This window comes from Perca fluviatilis, chromosome 8, assembly GCF_010015445.1.
Source record: "Perca fluviatilis chromosome 8, GENO_Pfluv_1.0, whole genome shotgun sequence".
Classification (NCBI taxonomy): Eukaryota; Metazoa; Chordata; class Actinopteri; order Perciformes; family Percidae; genus Perca; species Perca fluviatilis.
In genome coordinates this window covers 32,760,782-32,783,837 of record NC_053119.1, presented here as the reverse complement: position 1 = coordinate 32,783,837, position 23,056 = coordinate 32,760,782, and the positions used below count along the sequence as shown (strand labels likewise).

The following is a 23,056-nucleotide window of genomic DNA, read 5'->3' as shown; positions in this document are numbered from 1 at the left end:
TTTCGCATGAACATCCAAAAGCAGCACAAAAGCATATACTGTAAGTCTTTTTCTGAGTCTCTATGGTCTTACTCCGACCCAAGATGGCGGCGGAAGAGACGCGTCTCACTCATAGACAGTATATAAGAATGGACCAACAGATCCCGTTGCTGTGGACGGAGACCAGTGAAGGATATTAGAAGCACTTTTCCGGTGAGCGCTGAGTGTTATTGCGTAGCCTCCAACTGAGAGAGATGACGTAAATGTGACGTGAGCAACCTATGAAAGTTGTAAGTCTTCTGCTGTGCCAAGAGAAATCTCAATCATTCCGAATCTTGCAGAGACGGAGAGCGTAGGTATATGTAAGGAGCTAACATAGACACAGGCTAATTATTGCTAAAAACAATAACAATAAAATGCTAGTTAACATTAGTAATTCAACCTAAACAGCTCATGTAAGTCGAAACTGCCTGCAAGCTTCTCCTGTACTATACAGTAGTTCCTCTACTATACGACAGTAAGTCGCGTGGTTATGACACAATCGTTAGCCTATTTTACAAAAACGTCTGCTACGGAGCCATAACCTGAGATACAAGGTAATGGAGCCTTTTATACATTGTCGTGTTTCTTTAGAAATAAACAATGGACAAATAGTCTTTAAACGCTTCAGATGTAAAGTTATTCGCTGTCAAAGTGACGTCAAAATGAATGGCAGTCAATGGATGCTAACGGGAGGTGATATTGTTGTAGCTTCAAAATGGCGCCATAGGAGGTTCAAGTTCTGAGGCGAAGCTTACCCCCTTGGTCTCACTACATGTATAAATCTATGGGTTTTAACGGCAGCTTGCATCGTTAATGTTGCACCACTGCCATCTTTTTTAGTGAAATGTCGACAACCCCATGGACTGCCATGAAATTTGGTACAGATGTGACTGGTGATACTACTAAGTCAACAGTGGTCTTTGTCCACTGCTTTTGTTTATGAAGTCATCTTTGCAAAACTAATGACATCCTGTCAGCCTCAGTTAAAGTTTGTGTTTGGTGCTAATTAGAAAAAGCTAGCATACTAACCTAAGATGGTAACATGGTTAATTACCTGCTAAATATTAGCATGTCATTGTCATTGTGAGCATGTTAGCATGCTGCTGTTAGCATTTACCTCAAAGCAATGCTGTTCCTTAGTACAGCCTCACAGAACTGCTAGCGTTGCTGTAGACTCATATTTTCTTTGTCCACTGCTTTTGTTTATGAAGTCATCTTTGCAAAACTAATGATATCCTGTCAGCCTCAGTTAAAGTTTGTGTTTGGTGCTAATTAGAAAAAGCTAGCATACTAACCTAAGATGGTAACATGGTTAATTACCTGCTAAATATTAGCATGTCATTGTCATTGTGAGCATGTTAGCATGCTGCTGTTAGCATTTACCTCAAAGCAATGCTGTTCCTTAGTACAGCCTCACAGAACTGCTAGCGTTGCTGTAGACTCATATTTGCTGTGACACCCTTAATACAAACAAAGGTCTTGTTACCAACCAAATGACACGGTGCATGTCTATGAGTTTAGGGCAGCTCATACAAAGTGTGATTTTCCCTTCTCAGTCTTTTCAGACTTTCAGACTTGAATATTTTTTTAAATACATGATATACAATAAATTAAATAGGAATAAAATATATTAGCAATAATTAGAAAGCATAAGGTTGTATGGCATTATGTAGTTTTTATTTTTACTTCTTCCTGCTATGATAATAATCTTTCAGCCTCTTACATTCCTCTCACCACCCCTTTTAGGGTTCCAACCCTCAGGTATTGTTTTTTTTATTCACACGTCATCATTGTATCATTAAAACAAAATGGTACAATGATCATATGTAGGCCACGTGAAATGGGGAACGCCAAATACAACCAAATAAGCTACTAACAGAGAATATACAGACACTAAAAACTCAATTTACAATAGACACAACAAAGACAAATACCACAAAATACAGACGATCCCAGGACAAATATAACACTTAAAGAATATTCAACAATCATATGTTATAAGCAATTTTTCCTTCAGACTTTTCTTAAAGATGAGAATCAATTTCAATTTTGTCCAGATTTGTGGTCCCCTCCAAACTACACTCAGGCTCGTGCACTTTAGCCTTCGTTTTTCCCTTGTGTCATAAGTGTGCTGGGGACGACAGATTGGAACAAGCTTACGTAACCATTTAACCTGTGAAAGACCTGGAATATCATGCAGGCATTATGAAAGACATTATATTCGGTAAGCCTTAGAAAACCAAGGCGACGAAACAAAGGACGAGTCTGAGTATTGCCCGTATGATTTTTTTCTGTAAGGTCTGTAATTTTTTTCAAGTGGCTGGGAAAAGTGTTACACCATATGACATTACAATAGTTTAAATGCGGCTCAAATAAAGGTTTATATAAGGTGAGAAGTGCTGAGTGTGGGAGAAAATGTCTTAATTTAAAAAGGTTGCTAACCACTGATGTCGTAGTATGTGGTACAGCGTAATTTGTCCAAATGTCAAACAATGGATTTGCTTTTTTGTTTTAGTATAATAAAGGTCAACCATGTTCTGATCTAGTAGGTTACTAATCTAATATACCTGACAGGTTTTTAAAGCAGCAGATTGTCTAAATTCTAGTTGCCCTGGAGCATCTTTAGGGTAGGTTTTTTTTTTTTAACTCAGTTAGAGTAACAGAGGCGGATGGAGCAGTAGGACCCTGGGCTGCAGCAGCAGTAAAGCAGAGAGCAGGCAGCGGGGAGGAGCCTGAATATAAACCAAACAACCCTCCACACCCTGCAGTCTCTAAAAGTTCCTCCGCATTCCTTCCTGCTATATGCATACACACATACACACACATATACACATACACAAAGCTGGGAGGAACCACACATTGAGGCTAAGGGTAAGTGTTTGCAAATAAAAAATGTATTTTTCCGGTTTTCAGGAAAATAGATGTTGTTGTGTTCATGTTCGTGTGTCTGTGTATGTGTGAGTGTTCAAACAGGAGTTTGAAGGGGGTGTGGGCCTGTTGTAGCACCAGAGACCAGAACCTCAACATCAACGCTCCCAAGGTGTTTTATTTTCTGACTCATCCTCCTTCACCATATTGCTCTCTCTCTCTCTCTCTCTCTCTCTCTCTCTCTCTCTCTCTCTCTCTCTCTCTCTCCCCGTCTGTTAAAACATATCTCAATCATAATTGGAGGTACTGTATAACCTGTAAGTTCTGTATTTCTGTGTCTCTGTCAGTCTTGTCCTGTCTTCCACGTGTTTGTCTGTATGTCAGTGTATCTTCAAGCCCAGTTCAGCTCAGTCAAAACAGAGGAAGTTCTTTTTATCCGCTGTTAGTGCTGAAAACAAAAACACAGTTTCCTCCAGGGAAACTTGCATGTTGAGTCTTACATGCAAATCTAAGAGCTCCATAGCCAGTTGAATGTATTGTAATAGCTGGTGATGCAAATGCTATGACTGCAGTCAAATATGTAAATAATGGATTATAAAAAGTCTATTGCAGCATGTCAGAAAAGAGGTTAGAATGGTTGGTTGCGGTTTGTGGCACACTAACAGGTAGATACATTCTGACTAACAAAAGTGTTTCATCAATGCTTCATGACTTTTAAGTCTGCTCATAAAAAGATTATAGCCAAGTTATGACAGTGAAACTAGCATCCGCATGCTAGCATGCTCACAATGGCAATGCTAACATGCGGAATGATGTTAAGAAGGTTTAATGTTTACCATGGACTCCATCTTAGGTACGCATGTTAGCATTTCAACATTTGGTAATTGGCACTTATAACTGGAACTTGGAAATCATTCATTAGGGCATGTCCATTTTTATGGGGAGCTCCACTAACATTAGTTAGGGAGTTAACGCTACGTTAACAGAGGGGTGACTACAAACAACAACACGCTTACAGCGTGTACGCTGATGAAAACACAACACTCACCAGTAACATTCAATGTCCAGCTGATCTACTCCCACAAATGGGCTTTTCTGTCTTTGCTGTAATAGTTTCTGTCTGACATATCCTACAGCTCGGGTAGACAGACACAGCCAGAACAAGCTTCTCGTCACAAGAGTTCATCCTTTGGGGACCATGTACAAAATAGTTATTGAGATATTTCAATGTGGACCAAAGTGGTGGACCGGCGGACTGGCATGACGATAATGCGGCTAAAAATGGAAAGAAAGCACAAGAGCAACAATGTAACAACAGAAGAAAACCTCAAAATTCTTTTTACAGGTTCACCCAAAACATGCAGTAGCGCTGAGATTGAAAAGTGGCTGATTGTCAGCCACTGTGCTTCATAGACATATGCCGATCCCCTAGCGGCACAGGCCGCTCACTACACCAACCTGTACCGGTTGTGTTCCACTGGCTAACCGTTTAACGGCAGGTGGACGCGGTGACGTTAGGCAACGGGCAGTGACAAACAGTTAAGTAATTTCATATATGCTTGCAGATGTACCCAAAGTATTAGAGCTAACATGAGCTCCGTCTCTGTCCTGCTTGTGTGTGTGTGGTGCTGGCCACTGTCCAGCCTGGCTGGTTGCTTTCTTGTTTGACCAGCGCCGCTGAGTCATGTGACGGTACAACATCAAATCACAAGAGGGGGAGGAGGAGCAAAGTGTGCCTGCTCTGCACTTACACAACTCACCGACAGCAAGGTCGCCTCTTTGATGAAAGAGAGAAACTAAAACTAAAGTATCGATCTCATTACATTGGTATTGATCAATATCAATACCAACGTTCGTATCGTTATAATCGATATTTGGATCGATCTGTCCACCACTACTGTTCATAGCATGAATGAATTCTCTACGTCGCACGATGACAGTAAAATTTAAATTCATCAGATCATTAGGGCCCCCCCTGGAGCGTAAGGGCCGTGGGCACGTGCCCATGCCATAATCCCACGTTGCGTTTTATGGATATTTATTGATTACAATGGTCTTCAAATAAACGTGCAAGAATCCATGTGTCCATCAATCTCCATCAACAAACATTTACACATCCACATGAGATAATTGCGGTATGTAGCGATTCGATGCGGTGAAAAACTTTTTGTGCTCTTCCGATTAACAGCACCGCCTGTTACCTGTTGAAAGTTTCCTACCTAAATAGACATCACTCAAAAGCACACTAGTGACACCAGTGGACAATTTGTGTCCTACACCCAAAACAGATGAAAAGGGCTCTTACAGGAACCACAAACTATAACTGTTTTGTTAACATTTCTTCTCAGTCTCAGCATGAGTAAGGCAGGTGGCGATGAAGGTGGCGGTGGCAGCAGCAGTGAAACAGCCCAGCAGCCGGAGGCTAAGACTTCAGTGGGGAAGGCCCTTGGCAAACTCAGTGCTACCACTATTGGACCAAGCTGGACTAAAGTTGGTTGCCCCTGCTGTGTATCGGAGCGGGTCGAGCCGTTGGTTCTGGTGAAGCTCGGAGAGAAAGTTCGCCCTGAGACGAAAAGGTGGCTCGTCAGACTGATTGGAGCTCCTCAGAAAGATGGAGGTAAGTGCTCGAATAACAAGTGATGAGCTACAAGAGTCCGATACAGCTCAAGTGTCTATCTGCATTGATTGCTACCATGCAAAAAAACCAAAACATACACATCAAACATTTATGAGCTTTTTTACTCTCTCATACTGGAAGTCTCTTGAACTGGAGAGTCATTGCCTGGAGGGTCTCTCTAGCATTTAAACATGTGATTGCTTTTGCATGCAAGTTGGCAATGAAGATAAATATAGTGAAATGATTCCATTGTAAGATAAACCTTCATTATCCCGGTGGGGAGATTCAGATATCTAATGGTGTCTAGGTGTCTTACGTACATGTAGGTCATATGTAGTTAATATTGAATTAGGACATAAAACATATGAAAAGAAAAAGATACTTGTTTTCTGCAGCTCTAACCACATGTATTTATTTGCAGAAAAACGCTTTATTTCAATATTCAAAGTACTTTTTTCATGCATAAATAATAATTTGTGTCATTATTGTCATTATGGTCTTGGAGGAGGTATGTAGGAGTAGCCTAGATCTCTCCTTGGTGGACATTTCACTTTATTGGTATGTTTGTTTTTACGTTTTACGAACTTTTTGTAGATCCCAAAGTCAAAAAGTCTAAAAATGGGTACTGTATACTGTAAATGATGAACAAGACATTTAGGATATTTCAATTTGATGAAATGGTGCGATCATAGCGTATTTCACTAAATGTAAACATCATGTAATTGTAGTTGGAACAAAGCAATACAGCAACATACAGTTCATACATATATTCCTCTTCTGTTCTTAGCTCTTAAAGGCTTTTGTTTTGACAATTCCACCTTTGGGCTCTTCTTCATTATCATTTCTTTGCTGATGACACTCAACATTATTTTTCTTTTCTAACGAAAAGACATGCATCTCATTAGTTTAATGTCACTTAAACAAATAAAGCTTGACCTAGCTTAGACATAACTCCTTAATTTCTCAGGAAATCACACCCAAATCATGCAAAAATGGTCAGTTAACTTTATCAGCTGCCAATGTCATTAAGTTCAAATCTTTACCACTACCTGTATGTATTTATAATATATAAACTACTGAAACAAAGTTTGTTCCTATTGAAGGAATGTGACCAACTCACTTAAGGATATGTTCACATGTTAAGTCAAATGACAAAAAAATTTAAGTTTCAATACTCCCTTTTTTCTACCTGTTTCCCCCCCAGGTGCTGCATTACTGGCCCACCCAGGCGAGGATGCCAGTGGTGACCTCATTGTGGTCTCTGCCCCACGCTGTACGTTACTTAAAGCCACTGAAGAGTTAGGTCTATGTAAGACTTACCGCAACAAAGACATGGAAGCCTTTTCCTACAATGACAGAGACCGCTTCAAAGATTCAGGTACAACTGTCCAGCTTTGAATGTACTTTACATGTTGAAACCATAAAGAGAGAGGGAGTGTATTTGAGTTGTTTAAAGGTCCAATATCTAATATATTTACTGTATTAAATCAAAAAAATTACAACAATATGTCATCAGATATTAAGGAAACATGCTAAGTTGAAATACTATCTTCTCTGAAACAATGCTAACGCCAGTATTTTCTCCTTTCTGTTTTTGTTTTGGTCTGTGTGTTATGTCCCATTTTGACAGGCCTGAGGCCTATACTATGAATCAAGATCAACATGCCCTGGATTTCTTTCAGTTACCCGGCTTCACCTAACCTAACAACCGCGGTCCTGCATAAACTGTGTCACGATGGTTATCAACTAGTTCAATCAACCCAGGGTTTCCTAATCCAGCGACGCGCGCGTTCACATAAAAGAGAAGGGGAACCCTGGGTTGACTGAACTAGTTGTTAACCACCGTCATGACACAGGTTATGCGGGACCGCGGTTGTTAGGTTAGGTGAAGCCGGGTAACTGAAATGAATCCAGGGCATGTTGATCTTGATTCGTAGTACAGGCCTCAGGGTTGCCAGACATGAAACGCAAACACGCAAAGACAACGTGCTCCAGGCATGGTAGAAGCAACTGGATTAACAGAGATAGATTCATTCTACCCAACCTAAAAAAAACTTGCCATCTTTCTAAACAGTTGCATGGCCAGAGACGTGGTAAAACATGGGTAAATAGTGGTGGTAATGGCGCAGTGGATGTGACACATGGTGTGGGAGATCTGGGTTCGATTCCCACTGCAATACATCAACCAATGTGTCCCTGAGCAAGCCACTTAACCCCTAGTTGCTCCAGAGGTGTGCAACCTCTGATATATAGCAATTGTAAGTCACTTTGGATAAAAGCGTCAGCTAAATGACATGTAATGTACTGTAAGTATTGGAGATGCATTAAAAAGATGGAGACAGCTTAGAGCCCAACAAAGAACTCAAAAGGACACAGAGTTGGCTAATATCGTCCTGAACAGATAAGCATTGAGATTTATGTTAATTTATCTAGTAGTGGGGATGGGCATTTATATAGTATATACAGTACTTGAGGTAGTTACCAACCAAAAGAACAGTTGGTGAAGTGATCCCGACCATTGCTGGCTAACACTGCCATGCTAACACACGCTAACTGCTAATGTTACCGGAGGACCCGGGCAAACGGGCCACGCCTGTTTACAACCACTTTGACAGACATATGACAGAAACCGCAAGTTTGACTTCCTCATAATGGAAACATGCAATTTAACTTTGGCAAAACAACCGTGTAGCCTGAATTGTTGAATTGGGACACGGCTTATGTTTTCAACAGGTCGCTCTGCAATGTATGGTATGTTACGTTATGGAATATTCTTGTGGCTAATGTTACCATCACGGTTATAACATGTTGGACAGTTAGATGATTCCCACTTTGTTACAAACTGATTTGCAACCATAATGTGTAATGTACAAAAGAAAGGCTATATGTGTATTTTATTTTTATAAAACATTATAACAGGTTCTGGAAAGTAGTAGATCTGAAAATCTCCCCTGTGTCTTTTTAGCGGTTGTTGCAGTCAGTTGTTGTTTAAGTAGAGAAAGACTGGCTATCAGTCGGGTACATAGCTATGTCTTTTTAGCAATTGTTGTTGTTACGTTCAGCCGATAAAAGGTGACCACCAGACGGTAGACCTACGCGAGAGCACAGGCTTTTATGACCGTTAACATATCCAGCATCTGGCTATCCGCTGCACTGTGTATTCATGTCTGGTAATGCAAGACTAGCATCTATCTTACATTGACATTGTAGGACATCAGGTTCAGCGTTTTCAACCTAGCAACCGGTGAACTTCGAGTCTGGGGAGGAGGGGCCGGTGGAGACGACTCTCTCCAGTATTTTTAATTTGGACTGCAGTTACCATTTTAAACGCTAGCTGTCAGTATTACATATTGCACCTTTAATACAACATCTACAGCATAAAGAGAATAAAAATGGTATGATCACTCATAGGTGTCAAGTTAAAAGGGCAGCAGGTAAAGGTTTACTTTCTCAATGTTTACTTTACCAGTTGCTCAGGTTTCCATCTATTAAAAGGCCATTAGGCTATCTGTTTGGGAAGAAAAAAGTCCCACTCATTCCATCAGTCTATAAAGTCTATCAATTACATTTGTCTCTCGAAGCATTAGGATCCTGTTTTCTGATTCTCCCTTTTTTGTGAATTACAATCTGTGGCTAGATGTAATGACATCCCAGTCACTTTAGGTAATCCCACTGGGATGCTTCTGGTGTTCCCTTTTGATTTACCCGTGTCCATCTTGGTCTAAAGTCAGGATGGGATTCCCATCATCCACTCTTACTAGTGTACCTGTTAGCTACGAGTGCCCCCCAGACCCCAGACATGCTAAACCTCTCTCTCTCTCTATGGTCCTCCTCACTTGTAACAAGATGTACTTTGTGTGGGAGTGTCCTCATCATTGATTTGTTTATGTTGTACGTGGTGGTTTGAGTTCAAATTAGGGTATGGGACTGTGTGAATTGGTATCCTTTCTATACTGTGGTCTGTAAGCTCTGTTAGCCTACACACACGTGTCTAGGAATGGCAGCTTACTTTTAAATAATAATAATAGTAGGAATAATACATTTTATTTTATATAGCACTTTTTAAAACAGCCAAAGACCCTTTACGGAGTTTTTAAAAAAGGAATCCACATACTAAAAAAATAAAATAACGCCACGTTAGTGTTAGCCACTCTAGCAATGTGTCCAGACTGAAATATCTCAACAACTTTTGGACGAACATACATTGGTACATACATTTATATCCCCCGCAGAATGAATTGTAATTACTTTGTTGATCCCCTGACCTTTCCTCTAGTGCCATCAGTGGTCAGAATTTTAATTTGTCCAGTACTTTTGTTTATGACAAAATACCTGCAAAACTAATGACGTTCCCATCAGCCACGGTACTTTGTTTAGTGCTTATTAGCCAATTTTAGCATGCAACCATGCTAAACTTAGATGATATAGTAATTAAATTTAATTTAATTCATAGTATCAAATCATAACAAGAGTTATCTCAAGACACTTTACAGATAAAGTAAACACACACTATAATTTACAAAGACCCAACAATTCCAGTAATTCCCCCAAGAGCAAGCTTTTAGTGCGACAGTGGAGAGGAAAAACGCCCTTTTAGGCAGAAACCTCGAGTGGTAATAAAGATACTGGAATATGACTAGAAATAGTAGTTGTAGTAGTTCATGGCATAGCAGGGCACTGCAGTGCGTCACAGGGTGCAGCAGGTGTAGTAACATGTTAGCATGTATACATACTAAACATCTGCATACGTACGTACAGCCTCGTAGATTCTTACTCTTGATCTTTTAAAAACTGTATTTTTCAATCTGGTGTGTTTGTTTCCATGCATCACTGGCTATATTTATGTATCTGTGTCTATCCATGTGTGTGACAGACAACATGGAGGTGTTCCTGACCCTGGCAGAGAGGCAGTACATAGTGAGGTATGAGCTGGAGGGTATGCGGGCGCAGAAAGACCTGAGAATACCCGGCCTGTCTGACAGCTACATACTGCATCATCGTTCCAACATCTGTGAGTTCTTTCACTGTGTGTTCAAAACTGTATGGGAAGACAGGATGCACACAAATTTCCATCAAGATAAACACTTTATTTATGGAGCAATGTAAAGACAATATACCAGTGAGGGGGAGGAATTCTGTGTTTTCAATTTATGACTTACTGTAATTTCATAATTTCAATGAATGCTTCCGGACAAAGATGCAAATACAGAGACACAAACAACAACTCAATAGATGAAGATCATCACTTGTTAAGACTTTCTTTATAATGCACTAATCTCATCACATTGTAGACTCCCATTCAGTTCATATAATGTGTTGAGAGCAATCTTATCATCAATTAGGTTTGAGATTTTTGGACATAATGATGTGACAATTTTTCAATACCTTCTGTACTGGTTTGCGCTTGGCAAATATATACAGATTACAATTGTTTTTTACATCAGTGACATACGTGACTAAACGTCTGCATTCTTATCTGACGCATCACATTCCTCTGTTATGGTGTGGTGGCCATTTCAGTAGATTTACTCACTAACATGGTTGTGGAAACACAATAAGCATGGAAACTAAATGCAAACTTCCTGCATTTCTGCATTACTTGAAATACTGAGTTACTCCTCTAGTAAACTAGTATTCACATGAAATAAAACAATAAAATATTGAGACCATTCAGCAAGGCACTCTAGGTAACATTCAACACACAAACTGATTGTTATGGACTCGTCACTAGGCTTCCTCCACTTCGCCGTTTAAACAAACTGGAATAAACGTATGAAAGTCCAAATCTACACAAAACCCTCAATCAATTAGTAAGCTGACATCAAATATGGCATTAAGGAAACGTTTATTGCAACCTTGGCATGGTAAGATGTCCAGACTAGCAACAGTCATTTCCGTTTTTTACGTCCTGCTGCTTGCATCGTCAGCCAGGAAATATGTTTTTTACTAAAGCAGTATATGAAATCAGATGTATTACCTACCACCATTTAGTTGTTTTGTGTTATTTAAGATTTTTATAAAATATCTGGTCATGCCAGACGTAATTATTCCACAAATTTTTTAAACAATGCAATTATCCGTTTCAGCCACCAGGGGGGCAGCTCCCCCTGCCCCACAGCAAACTCATGGGTCAGACCCATCTGGTAGCGAAGGAGGGCCGAGACTAAGAGCTACATGGAAAAATATTCACCAAACAAGCCACTTTGAAATGTTGCTGTTTCATGAATACAAAAGTTCCCCGGACTGAAAAATCTTGGATGACCCTCCCCTCAACAAAGAATTTAAAGACATGACCCTCCCCTATTTTCCTACGGTGGTCCATTCCATAAATACCGAACGGTCCCTAAATATTATTTAACTGCTGTCTCCACATTCAGCCAGTATCCAGTACATGTACAGTATATGTACTATGTGTATCTATTTTTTGCTGACCTCAGCTGTTCTTCTCTTCTCACATTCAATCAAAAAATTGCTTCAGTCAGCATCACCCTCAGTGTGTGTGATGTACTGTATACTGTATATGTGTAACTGTATATATGTGGATTAGTTGTTGCTACTGTCCCTCTTTCACCCATGTTTTCAGGTCACTCTATTTGTGAGTGTTATTTTAATGTCATGTGTTAATGTTGTTGCAGGGCGCAAGCTTGTGTCAGCTGGTGTTATTGTGGACACGTTTCCCCTACACAACCCAACCAAACTGAGGGATCTCAGTAAAGCTTGGTACTCTGGGAATCAGCTGGCTCAGCCGCTGGGTGGGTGACAGTTTCTGTTTCCTGCCTGTATGACAATGAACCATGCATGCACTTACACCAGTCACCTGTCTGCTGCTTTATCCAGATTCAGTCAATGGGTACTTTGGAACACCTGTGGCTTTCTACTTCAGCTTCCTTGATTTCTACACCTGGTCTCTGCTCCCACCAGCGATACTGGGCCTGTCTATTACGTACTTCTCAGGTAGGTGTGTGGATTTATCATTTATTTTTGTTCATGTATGGCATTTATTATTTACATATTTAGCACTCAGTACATGATTTTACCATTAGAATATGTATTCTTTTCAAGGTTTTGCAAACAACTAGAGTTCCTTAATCACAAGCGTATTTGTACCTTGATATGAATCTTAAAGCTGCACAAGGACGGGCATATTACCATATACATGTATACATATATATATTAATATGTCGTCCTTGAGCAGCTTTAAAACTAAGCAACATGGAATAACATTTCACAGATGAAAAAGGTGTTTCACAATTTTACTGTTACAAACGTGTTTAATTTAATATCACAAAAGGTAATGTTAATCCTTATTTTGTCAGGTAAAGTACTTTGGATTTAAGTAATTTAAAGTAATATCTCAGTAAGATGCTGACAATGATCATTTGTGTGTTATTAAAGCAGTAGTCTTGCATTGCCATTCTGGGTCTGGCTAGTCCACACAGCATTCCGCGATGGGAGAAAAACGTGCTCTGGTTTATTGGCATTTCTTTAAACCAATCACAATCAGTCTTGGGCAGCGCTAAGCGCTGGAAGAAGCAACACTGCCTCTGCAAAATAGCCTCGAGAAGGAACTTGTTTTGGTGGACCATGTGTACTTTCAACAGTTGTTTTAGTCATGCAACAGAAAGATTTGATTCGAGCTGAACTGCAGTTCCTTGATGTGAGTCAATCCCCATGGTCTCCCGTGTTAAAAAAATCCCAACTTTACAGCAGAAATAAACATGTTTACATTCTGGTACAAAAAACTCTTGGTCTCTACTTTATATCTAATTTCCCCCTTATGACAACTGTACCGGGTTGAATTGTTATATAACTCACCCGTTTAAATTATACAAAGGCTTAAAGTCAGGTACTTTTACTATCTACACAAGATAAGATATTTTGGTTTGTAAACCCGCATTTTTTATTTAACTAGAGACACATTTTTCAAAGCAAACCGCTTGAAAATTGTTTGGAAATTCAACGACAAATGATGATTTTAATTGTAGATAGAGCCCCTGCCTCAATAGACATACATGCATTGGAAGGCGCGGTATTTCCGTCTTAAAATGGCAGCCACGTTGACGTATCACTCAAATGAACAGCAGCGGGCAATGCGGTATCTATGTATATATATATATGACATATTGCAAGGGCAGTAGCTGTTTAAGCTTGAAAAGACTCAGTACTATGAAGCTCATTTTCACTGGCCAGTGTGTGATGCTATACACCAAAAGATAACGGGGACAAGAGAGGATTGCAACAATACTAAACGTCTGCCTTGCTAATCTTATCAATGGAAGCCAAGGATGGTTGTTGCAATAATTTTTATTGAATCCTGTTATCTAAAGAACTACATCACAAGCTAATTATCTTGTTTTTTAAGATAATTATTCAGAATCAACAGAAAACTTTAACAACTTTGTTATCATGGTAATGATAATTAACTCATGATCTTGATAATATTGATAAAATGAAATGATTGCAGCCCGGCCGTTTTTGGCTTCCATACTTATCTTTCACTACTCCTGGAAATAAAAAAAAGGTTTTGCTCACTAATCTGTAAATCTTGCCCTGAGGGTGGTAACAGAGTAAAGATGACTTTTTTTTTAAGTGTTAGCATGTTAAAGCATGTTACATGCCTATAGTTATTGTCACGGGGGTGAGTGCAAGGCAGCAAGGAATGGGACCCAAATGCAGACAGATGGGAAGAGTTCAGGGGTTTATTGATAAAATGAAAGTACATGAGCTCACTGGCATGAAAAGAAAAGTAGTCAAACAGAAGTAACAGAGTCCTCGGGTAAACAGGAACGAGGCAGGAAAAAGGTGCAGACAGGCAAATATTCCCATTAGGTTTAGGATTTAGGATTTAGGATTCATTAAACAGATCGTTTAAAAGCAATGCACAATGCAACATTGAAATATTAAGGGCATTTTAACATAGTCTGAACTGCAGTTTTTTGGCACTTCTACATTGGCTTCCTCTTGTCAGAAACACACACGGTGAGACAGTTTTTTTTTTAACTCTTAATTAGAGCGCTGAAACGATAGACCTTGAGTCATATCACTACGGGGCTAAAAATATCAATTTTAGTAAATCCAGCTTTCTCTGGGCAGGGGGCTGCTCATTGGTGTTTACAATACAGTCTCTCATTCGTGTTCCAGTTATTGAGGATGAGATGCTCAGCCCCACAATGTCATTCAGGCTGATTGATAATGTATTTTAGCTCGAGTGCAGCTGTAAGTTGAAAAACAAACTGACTGGACACAACGTTTTTCTTGCCCATCACAGGTGAGGTTCAAAAGGAGATAGGGGAGCCAAGTGTTGAAGATGACTCAGCACCAGCTGTCACCGGTCACATGATCCAGGCGATCTTTAGCATGCTTTGGTCCACTGTGTTTATGGAGCTGTGGAAGCGTCGGAGTGCCACCCTGTCCTACCGCTGGGGGACCCTGACACTCGCTGACCGCTTCGCAGAGCCCCGACCTGGTTTCCACGGCAACATCGGGGTCAACCCAGTGACAGGTCGTATGGAGCCGCTCTTTCCTGATTGGCAGAGGGACCTGCGCATGGCACTGGTGTCAGTGCCAGTGGTGGGGCTGTTTCTAGGTACAACTTGAATTTTAAATGTGAATTGAATCAACTCATCAGCGCATGCTACTGAGCTGAAAGGTATCATGATATTATCATGATATTAATAGTTGATTTATAAGTAAAAGAAGTATCAGTGACATTTTCCAAAGGTCTGCTGCGTGATCAACTTGGGATGAAGCGATCCAGAAAGTGTTTGAATCATGTGAAAGCACTTGGATGCTCTGCTCTTTAAAATTGCAAACACTCTTCTCAGCTATACCTCCGTCCTCATCATGTCTCCTGCCCTGTCACGTCTCTGCAGGGTTGGTGGTACTGGGGATGCTTTGTTTCTACTGGGGGGAGGCCCAGGTGCAACAGCTACACAAAGACTGGGACTCCCTGCTGTCTCAGACTTTGCTCTACATACCCTCAGTGCTTCACATCGTCTATACTAATATGCTAGGAAATGTTTACAGGATGGTGGCACAGTCTCTGACTGAATATGGTGAGTTAGATGGAGGGCTTTTTTTGATAGATCTGAAAACCCTTGGTGTTCTCTCAATGAGCTTCATGAGGTAGTCACCTGAAATGGTTTTCCCTTCACAGGTGTGCTTTGTCAGGGTTAATTAGTAGATTTTTTTCCATTATTAATAAAAAAGCAAAGGGTGGCTACTTTGAGGAATCTAAAATATAAGACATGTTTTCAGTTATTTCACACTTTTTTGTTAAGTACATAATTCCATATGTGTTCATTCATAGTTTTGATGCCTTCAGTGAGAATCTACAATGTAAATAGTCATGAAAATTAATAAAAAAACGCATTGAATGAGGTGTGTCCAAACTTTTGGCCTTTACTGTATATATATATATATATATATATATATATATATATATATATATATACAGTACATATGTATACAGTACATATATACGCTTTACAGAGAGCAAAACATAATTGAAGATAGTCATTCAGCCAATAACTTATGATTAGCCAACCATTTCCCTTATATTTCCCTTTAGAGAACCACAGAGAGGAGTCTGCCTTCGAGAACCATCTGACAGCCAAAGTCTTGGTGGTTAGTTCCTCTCCTCTACTCGCGATTAGCTCTTACATCCTACCCAGCAGGCTTTTTAACCAGGCTCTTGTCTCTCTCCCCCCAGTTCACCTTCTTCAACAACTTTGCAGTGCTCTTCCACATTGCCTTTTTCAAGCAGGATGTGCCTTTGCTTCGCAAGGTAACAGCTCAGCTCTACACTTCTTCCACTGGTCTCTGTAAAGTGTTCAAGCAGGGACAGTAATTTAGCAATGCATTTAGCCTGACATTGTTTTGATATTAGCCATATTCCTGTTGTCAGGGGGGTTATTTGTTTTCTTTTGCCCTAATCAATCTGTATCAAGTGATGTAACCATCCTGCCCGCATTATTTCTAGTTGACAGAAAAGCTAGTGTAGTGTTTGCTGGGACAAATTAACGTTTTTTTCATTTTTATATACTTCAAATTAATTGATTTAAGAGTAAATATTTCTGTAAGTGGACTTTTGTCAACTTTTACAGCCGTGTCAATGTGGCTTACACTTGTTGCTATGTGGGAAGATTCCCACTTTTAACTGCGCCTACAAAGCTTTGATTGGTCAATTGTTTCTCTAACCAGTGGAAACAGCTGTCAGTGAGCACAACACCAGGCGTATTTGGGTCGCTTGATAAGTCTGAGATGTGGGCAGCAATTCAGAGGTCTGGAACCAGAATAGAGCAGTGCTCTTTCATAAACTGATCTCCATGTGTAAAATCAGTGCCTTTCAGAATGAGTGCAAAGTTGAAGTGTGACCAAAAAAAGTAAGTGAATGAAATAAAAAAGCTCTGTAATTTATTAAAATGTATTGAGCATTTTCTGGGACAGGATATAAAATCCTCTATTTCAGACTCAAACAAGACGAAAACAAAAATGATATAAACAAATTTGAAGCACATTACATAAATTACAAACACGCTTTATAGTTGTATGTTACATCTTTTGACAGACAAAATGTATCTAACCTATTCTTGAAAGAGTTAACTGAGGGGTAGTCTATATCCTCGACGTTCCACTTCTGGGATTGCTCTGGTGACGCAGGAAATTCCGCCGGATGCATGTATTTTCGCCGATGTCCGTCACCTTCCGCTTTCTTTGTGTTGGAATATTAAACTCCGGTGAATTTACTATGGTTAACTGCTCCTCAGATCTCTGCAGGGTAAATCCAGACAGCTAGCTAGACTATCTGTCCAATCTGAGTTTTCTGTTGCACGACTAAAACAACTTTTGAACGTAAACGTTCCACCAAAACAACCACTACAAGTTCCTTCCCGAGGCTATTTTGCAGCAGCTCCGTGCAGAGCTTAGCACCGCCCATGACGATTGTGATTGGTTTAAAGAAATGCCAATAAACCAGAGCACATTTTTCTCCCATGCTGTGTGGACTAGCCAGACCCTCCTCTACACTGTGGAGGAGGGTCTGGCAAAGCGAGAACTGAAGGGGAACGCACAGCTTCTTCTGGAAGTTCATTCCGCACAAAGTGTCTCTGAGTGCCAATAAGTTCACATATTCTTTTTTTCTGTCTGAAGCGTTTAGCGTCTCTGCTGATAGTGTCCCAGCTGGTGAACCAAGTAACAGAGGTGGTCATACCCTACCTGGTGGACCGCTTTATCAGCGCCCCCAATAGAGCAGAGAGTGAAGACGACCCACAGGAGGACAAATATAGGAACCAAAGCACCCTGCCTGTTTTTCCTGTGAGTGTACCGTATTCAGAAATCAAAACAGGGATTAGAAAACACTCTGGCAGTGTATGACACAGCTTCTTGTTTTGTCACAGGGCTTGTTTTCAGAGTACATCGAGCTCCTGGTGCAGTTTGGGTATTTGAGTCTTTTCTCCTGCGTGTATCCTCTGACGGCCGTGCTGCTGCTCATCAATAACGTAACGGAGATCCGAACGGACGCCTACAAGATCTGCAAACTATTCCGGAAACCCTTCTACGCCCCTGTGGCCAACATGGGCGTGTGGCAGGTCAGCACAAAAACACACAACGCACAATAGAAATGAGACACAGCCAGTATGTCACACTCAATCATCAGCTCACGTCATTGTCTTGTGTTTCAGATTGCTTTCGAGGTCCTGAGTTTTGTCTCCGTTGTGTCCAACTGCTGGCTGCTGCTGCTATCACCGCGGTTACAAAAGCTGTGTCAGGAGGGCGGGATGAGCGGCACAAACATTCTGCTGTCGGCTGTTTTGGTCGAGGTAAGGGGGGGGGGACGGGAGAGGTCATTAGTGAGAGTCACATAAAGAGGAACATCACCTTGACATTTTTACCTCTGCGTGTGTTTGCAGCATGTGCTGATCTTAGTTAAGGTTGTCTTGGCGGTACTGATCCCTGATGAACCGGACTGGATCCGGAAAAAGAGAGAGCGTATTGAGTACACATCCATGCGGGCCTTGAGAGAGCAGGTTAACCCTCCGACATACATTTCATTATTAAGCATTTTGGTGTTCTTCTTCATTTGTGTGACAACCTTTCTTTCTTCTCTTCCAGAAACTGCATCAAGAGTCTTGATTGCGTTGAGCTGTTGCTTCATGTTGTCCTGTGCTGGGCTGCTACAACCAGAAGATAGTACCCACTTCAGTGTTGTGTGGACTCACAGAGGAGAAGAGTCTTCGAGCTCTAACAGGCTAACAATGCATACTGCTGTGCCCCTAATTCACTCACCCTGTACACTTAAGTGTTTCTGCTGCTTTCACTTATTAACATGTGCTTCTGCACCATGTACACCATTTTAAATGCACACTCATATTACATGTACACTGCAACTGCAATCGAAATAGCAGCAAAACAGTTTTTTTTATATTAGACTGCAAATTAAATGTATTAGTTATATGTGCTGAAACAAAGAATTTAAAAAAAAAGTTATGATAATGGAGGTTTTCTCAGGGTTTGTTTAGATTTAATGAGGGGAAACTGGAGAGCTCTTGTAAAATCACTATGGCTACAGAATGTACAGTCAATATTTAGAATAGTAAGACAGACAAGACAGAGTATTTGATGTAGGGGCAGGGTCAAAGACCAATGTTTTCTTTCAGGAGTGTTTTTGCTCAGATCACCTTGTGATAAACTACAGTGAGTGTTTAGGATTCATAATTATTATAAGATAAGGTTAAAACTGTATTTAACCTGAGGGAAATTGCTGTACAGCAGTTGCAATACAATGTGGGAAGAGTGCAAATATAAAAGTGTGTAATAGAAATAAAAGTCTTTAAATCAGCTTTAATCAATCTTTTTGTAATAGGGTAGGCTCATAATAATAAAACCACAGAGAATTATCACCGATCAGTGCAGTTCCTCTCAGCTGAACAGATCCTTTTTTTTTAGCATCTTTTAGCTCATTGTTGTGGTATTTTGGCCTGCAACTTTGCTGTTTTGATCGACTATCACCGGTCTCATCAACCTCAATTCAGCTGTTTTCAGTAAAATAAACAACCTCTGATAAACCCACTGTAGGCTACCAAACAGCAGACAGAAAAAGTAAGAAACTAGCTGGTGGAGCATTTAGCAGCTAAAGGGCCAGATATTCCCCTCTGGAGACCAAAGAGAGAGCTAAAAGCAGAGTTAATATTGGCTATCAGATGGACAGAAACTCTAAAGGAATGCTAATGTTGTTCTGTAAACAACTGTTTTCTAACAAGTTAGCCATGTCAACCTCATAAATCGATACTATTTTAATGTTGTGTTTACAGTGTGTTGCCCCCAAGTGGCCCAAAACAAAACTATTGCAGCTTTAATTTCAGAAAATCAATAATCTTGTCCATGGCCTCATCAAATAGAAAAAAAACCTGATTGGATTGTAATCCTTTTCAAGGGGCTGTACTCAACATTCAGAACATTAAAATAGCAGCAAACTAATATTTGCTATGTAAAGATAGAGTGGAGTAATGGCGTCTTGAGCAGAGAATGAAGTCACACTTGGTCTGTGAGAACCATGTGGAGGCAATCCCAGCCCGCTGTTTTTATTTCTACAGTCTTTCGAGTACAGCCTCTTTAACTTAAACTTGCAGTCTATGTTTTCAGTAAAAGTATGGTACCAGGTGAGTTTAGTCAGTTTACTTTAAAAAGTAAATATAATAAGTAAATATGTATTTTACACATTTATTTAAAATTGTTCTACAACAATAAGTTTATTATCTGTTATTGTGCTGAATTCCCTTTCCTGTCTGAATTGACATTTAAGAACTGTAAGAAATCATAAGAAACACTTAAAGATTTGCTTCTGGTTGAGTAGTTAGTAGAAAAAGTTGCACTTGTTCTCTCCCTCGATGGTACTGCCCTCTCCTTAAATAATAACAGTATGGTTATTGGACCATGGCACATCTGTAACATGAGATTATTACAGTGGGCTATGTGCCAATATTCAATTTGCGTTGAGAGTGATAGGGAGCTACCAAAGGACCGCTTTGTGCTTTGCTATTAGAAATTAATATTTTTATAGTGTGTATTTCAGCCTTAACTTACTTGGCAATCTGTGGTGTGTCTCTAAGTATGACTGCTTGAGCACTGTGCTACGACAACTAATTCAACTTATAGTCTAACACTTTTACATTCATACTATTAGTGTTGTTTCACTGTTCACTGCGGGCAGATTTGACTTGAATGCACTGGGTAAGTCCACCATTTCTTGCTCAACAGTGGTGCATTGTTTACTACTGTATATGAGTTATTGATTTTAGGAGTTAATATTCTTTTCAGCCACCAGGAGACACTATACCGACTACACATACACTACCCTTGTTATTCCACATGCAGCTTTTCACAAGGCTGTAGAAGGCCTGCCTCAGTAAAATGCAGATGGCTGGTGAGACTTCCTCATGCGGCTGCACATGTGCACTCCTCAAACTGACACTAATAATATTTGTGTGTGTGTGTGTGTGTGCGTGTCTGTGTGTGCGTGTCTGTGTGTGTGCTCTGTTCTGAAGGGTTGAGATGAGTTAGTAATGAACTTTTAGGTAATCTGGTCCCAGGATCAGGATTAAGGTGACAATGTTTGCTTATTCTGTCCTGCAATAAACTCACAGTAAGGAACTGGTTGTTTGCCGTGTCTGCTCTTTATGGAAAGTAAGTCGGTGAAAGGAAACGGTGGCTGACGGGCAAACGCACTGCAACCCCCCCACCCCCAGCCCTATACTTAAAGTTATAATATGCAGTATTATTAAAACAATGTATAGACTAATGAGCTTATAAAATACAGTATGATGGGTGTGATTGTTGTAGATGAAACCACCAAACAGTAGATAGAGTGATTAAGATGAACTCCGCCTCGACCAACTATGACTTTAAAATGCCACTTTAATGTTGCTCACGTTTCCTGGTTGGTAGTTTGGATCGACGACGGTTCATTTACCAGATAGTTCCGGTACTGACAGAAGTCCCGCCGGATGTCCCTCTCCTTCCGCTTTCTTTGTGCTCACTTTAAGCTCCGGTTGCATTGAGCAACATTAACTGGAACCTCTGAACAATGTTATACGCTGACAATGGCAAGTTTTAAAGAAAATTTGGATTGTGCAGCAAGAGGTTGCTTGGTTCTTTCGGGGAATGATTGTAAAGATTTACAAAGAATATGTTAACGGCATTTACTCTCTAACTGGGACGTTTTGGGAACTATTGGCGGGGATTTGCTATGGACAATATACACAAGAGCAAATTACGTTTAACCATGTATTCATCTTATTTAAATAGCTCACATTACTGTATTGTGTGAACAGTTAACTTCATTTAATATTCTATGTGGCTTTTTCTTTTGCCGCGTGCAAATGTTCCACCTAAACATGTTCCTTCTCGGAGACCATTTTCAAGAGCCATGCTCTCTGCATCTGAAGCTTAGCGCTGCCAAAGACGATTGTGATTGGTTTAAAGGTGCCCTGCCATACAAAACCGTTTTTACTTGCATTTTTTGAAATATGTTAGGTCCACATGTGTCTGTGTTATGTGAAAATGAACTGCTACCTCCTTTGTCAGCTCTAGCCACTGAAAATAAATAAGCAGAGAAATCAGGCCAATTAAAAAAAGCTGGTCAGTCTGACATAATATTAGCTTAGCTCGCCCAGTTGGGCTGGGTAAAGGATTCTGACAGCCAGGCTCTCATATTCAAACAGCTTAGTTTGTTGAATATTAATGAGAACTGGTAGAAATCGAGGTAAGTCTTCCTGTAGGCTTTCTATACCACGCTAGAATGGCTTGAAACAAGGTAACCAAGGCATTTTTTCCACAATAAATGTTACAGTCCATGATAGAACTTCAGACATTACCACAAAGTAATGGAATATGTGTGGCAAGGCACCTTTAAAGTAATGCAAACAACCCCTGGCCGATTTTTCTCCTATCCAGGAATGTATGCTGCTGTTGCCAGACCTTCCTTCGCAGTGCTGTGGATACGTCTGGTAATGCAAGACTAACTGGTGGGTAACCCAGTCTTGTGGAGAAGGGGATATTGAGTTTATGGTGTGTGTGGGAGAAACAACACTGTACAGTATCACTGTCCAAATTCTGTATAAAAACAGCACACTTCACACATTCATCCTGTTGATTAAATCCATTTTAATAAATAAATACAGAAAAATAAGTTCATGGCTCGATAGAGACGTGGTCCTAGTTACAATGTAGGTCAGTAGACACAGACACACTGAGGAGAGACAGGCTGTGCAATCACACAGGAACAAATAAGGGGATTTTATCCCTCTTCTGCACAGATTTTATGCTTCCATGGCTGATGAATTATGCGTGATAATCAGATTTCACATGACATCCGCTCCTTAGCTTATTGTACAGCTTTGGCCTTCTTTAACTTAACAAAATGTTTCACTTCTTGTCTGATAAAGATAAAGAGGAAAAATACAGTGCATGAGAAAATATAGGAACACAGAGGCATTATATGGTAAAATAATACCATACGGAGGGACTCCTAAGCTACATAATAACATATCA

General features: G+C 40.2%; 1 protein-coding gene across 3 annotated transcripts; it reads left to right on the top strand.

Annotated features, from left to right (window-relative positions):
* Positions 1-2,735: 2,735 nt before the first annotated feature.
* ano10b (anoctamin 10b) lies at positions 2,736-21,157 on the top strand. Of its 3 annotated transcripts, none has more exons than XM_039809287.1 (16): positions 2,736-2,892; positions 2,995-3,061; positions 5,238-5,506; positions 6,711-6,884; positions 10,380-10,517; positions 12,142-12,258; positions 12,344-12,460; positions 14,775-15,092; positions 15,379-15,561; positions 16,077-16,132; positions 16,218-16,292; positions 17,657-17,821; positions 17,905-18,096; positions 18,190-18,327; positions 18,418-18,534; positions 18,620-21,157. In XM_039809287.1, exons 3-16 carry the CDS (start codon positions 5,245-5,247, stop codon positions 18,638-18,640), a joined length of 2,073 nt encoding a protein of 690 aa, XP_039665221.1. In that variant the 5' UTR covers positions 2,736-2,892; positions 2,995-3,061; positions 5,238-5,244; the 3' UTR covers positions 18,641-21,157. The 3 variants fall into 3 exon arrangements, with proteins under 3 accessions (XP_039665221.1, XP_039665222.1, XP_039665223.1); XM_039809288.1 differs by having other exon boundaries at positions 2,984-3,061; XM_039809289.1 differs by lacking the exon at positions 2,995-3,061.
* Positions 21,158-23,056: the final 1,899 nt, after the last annotated feature.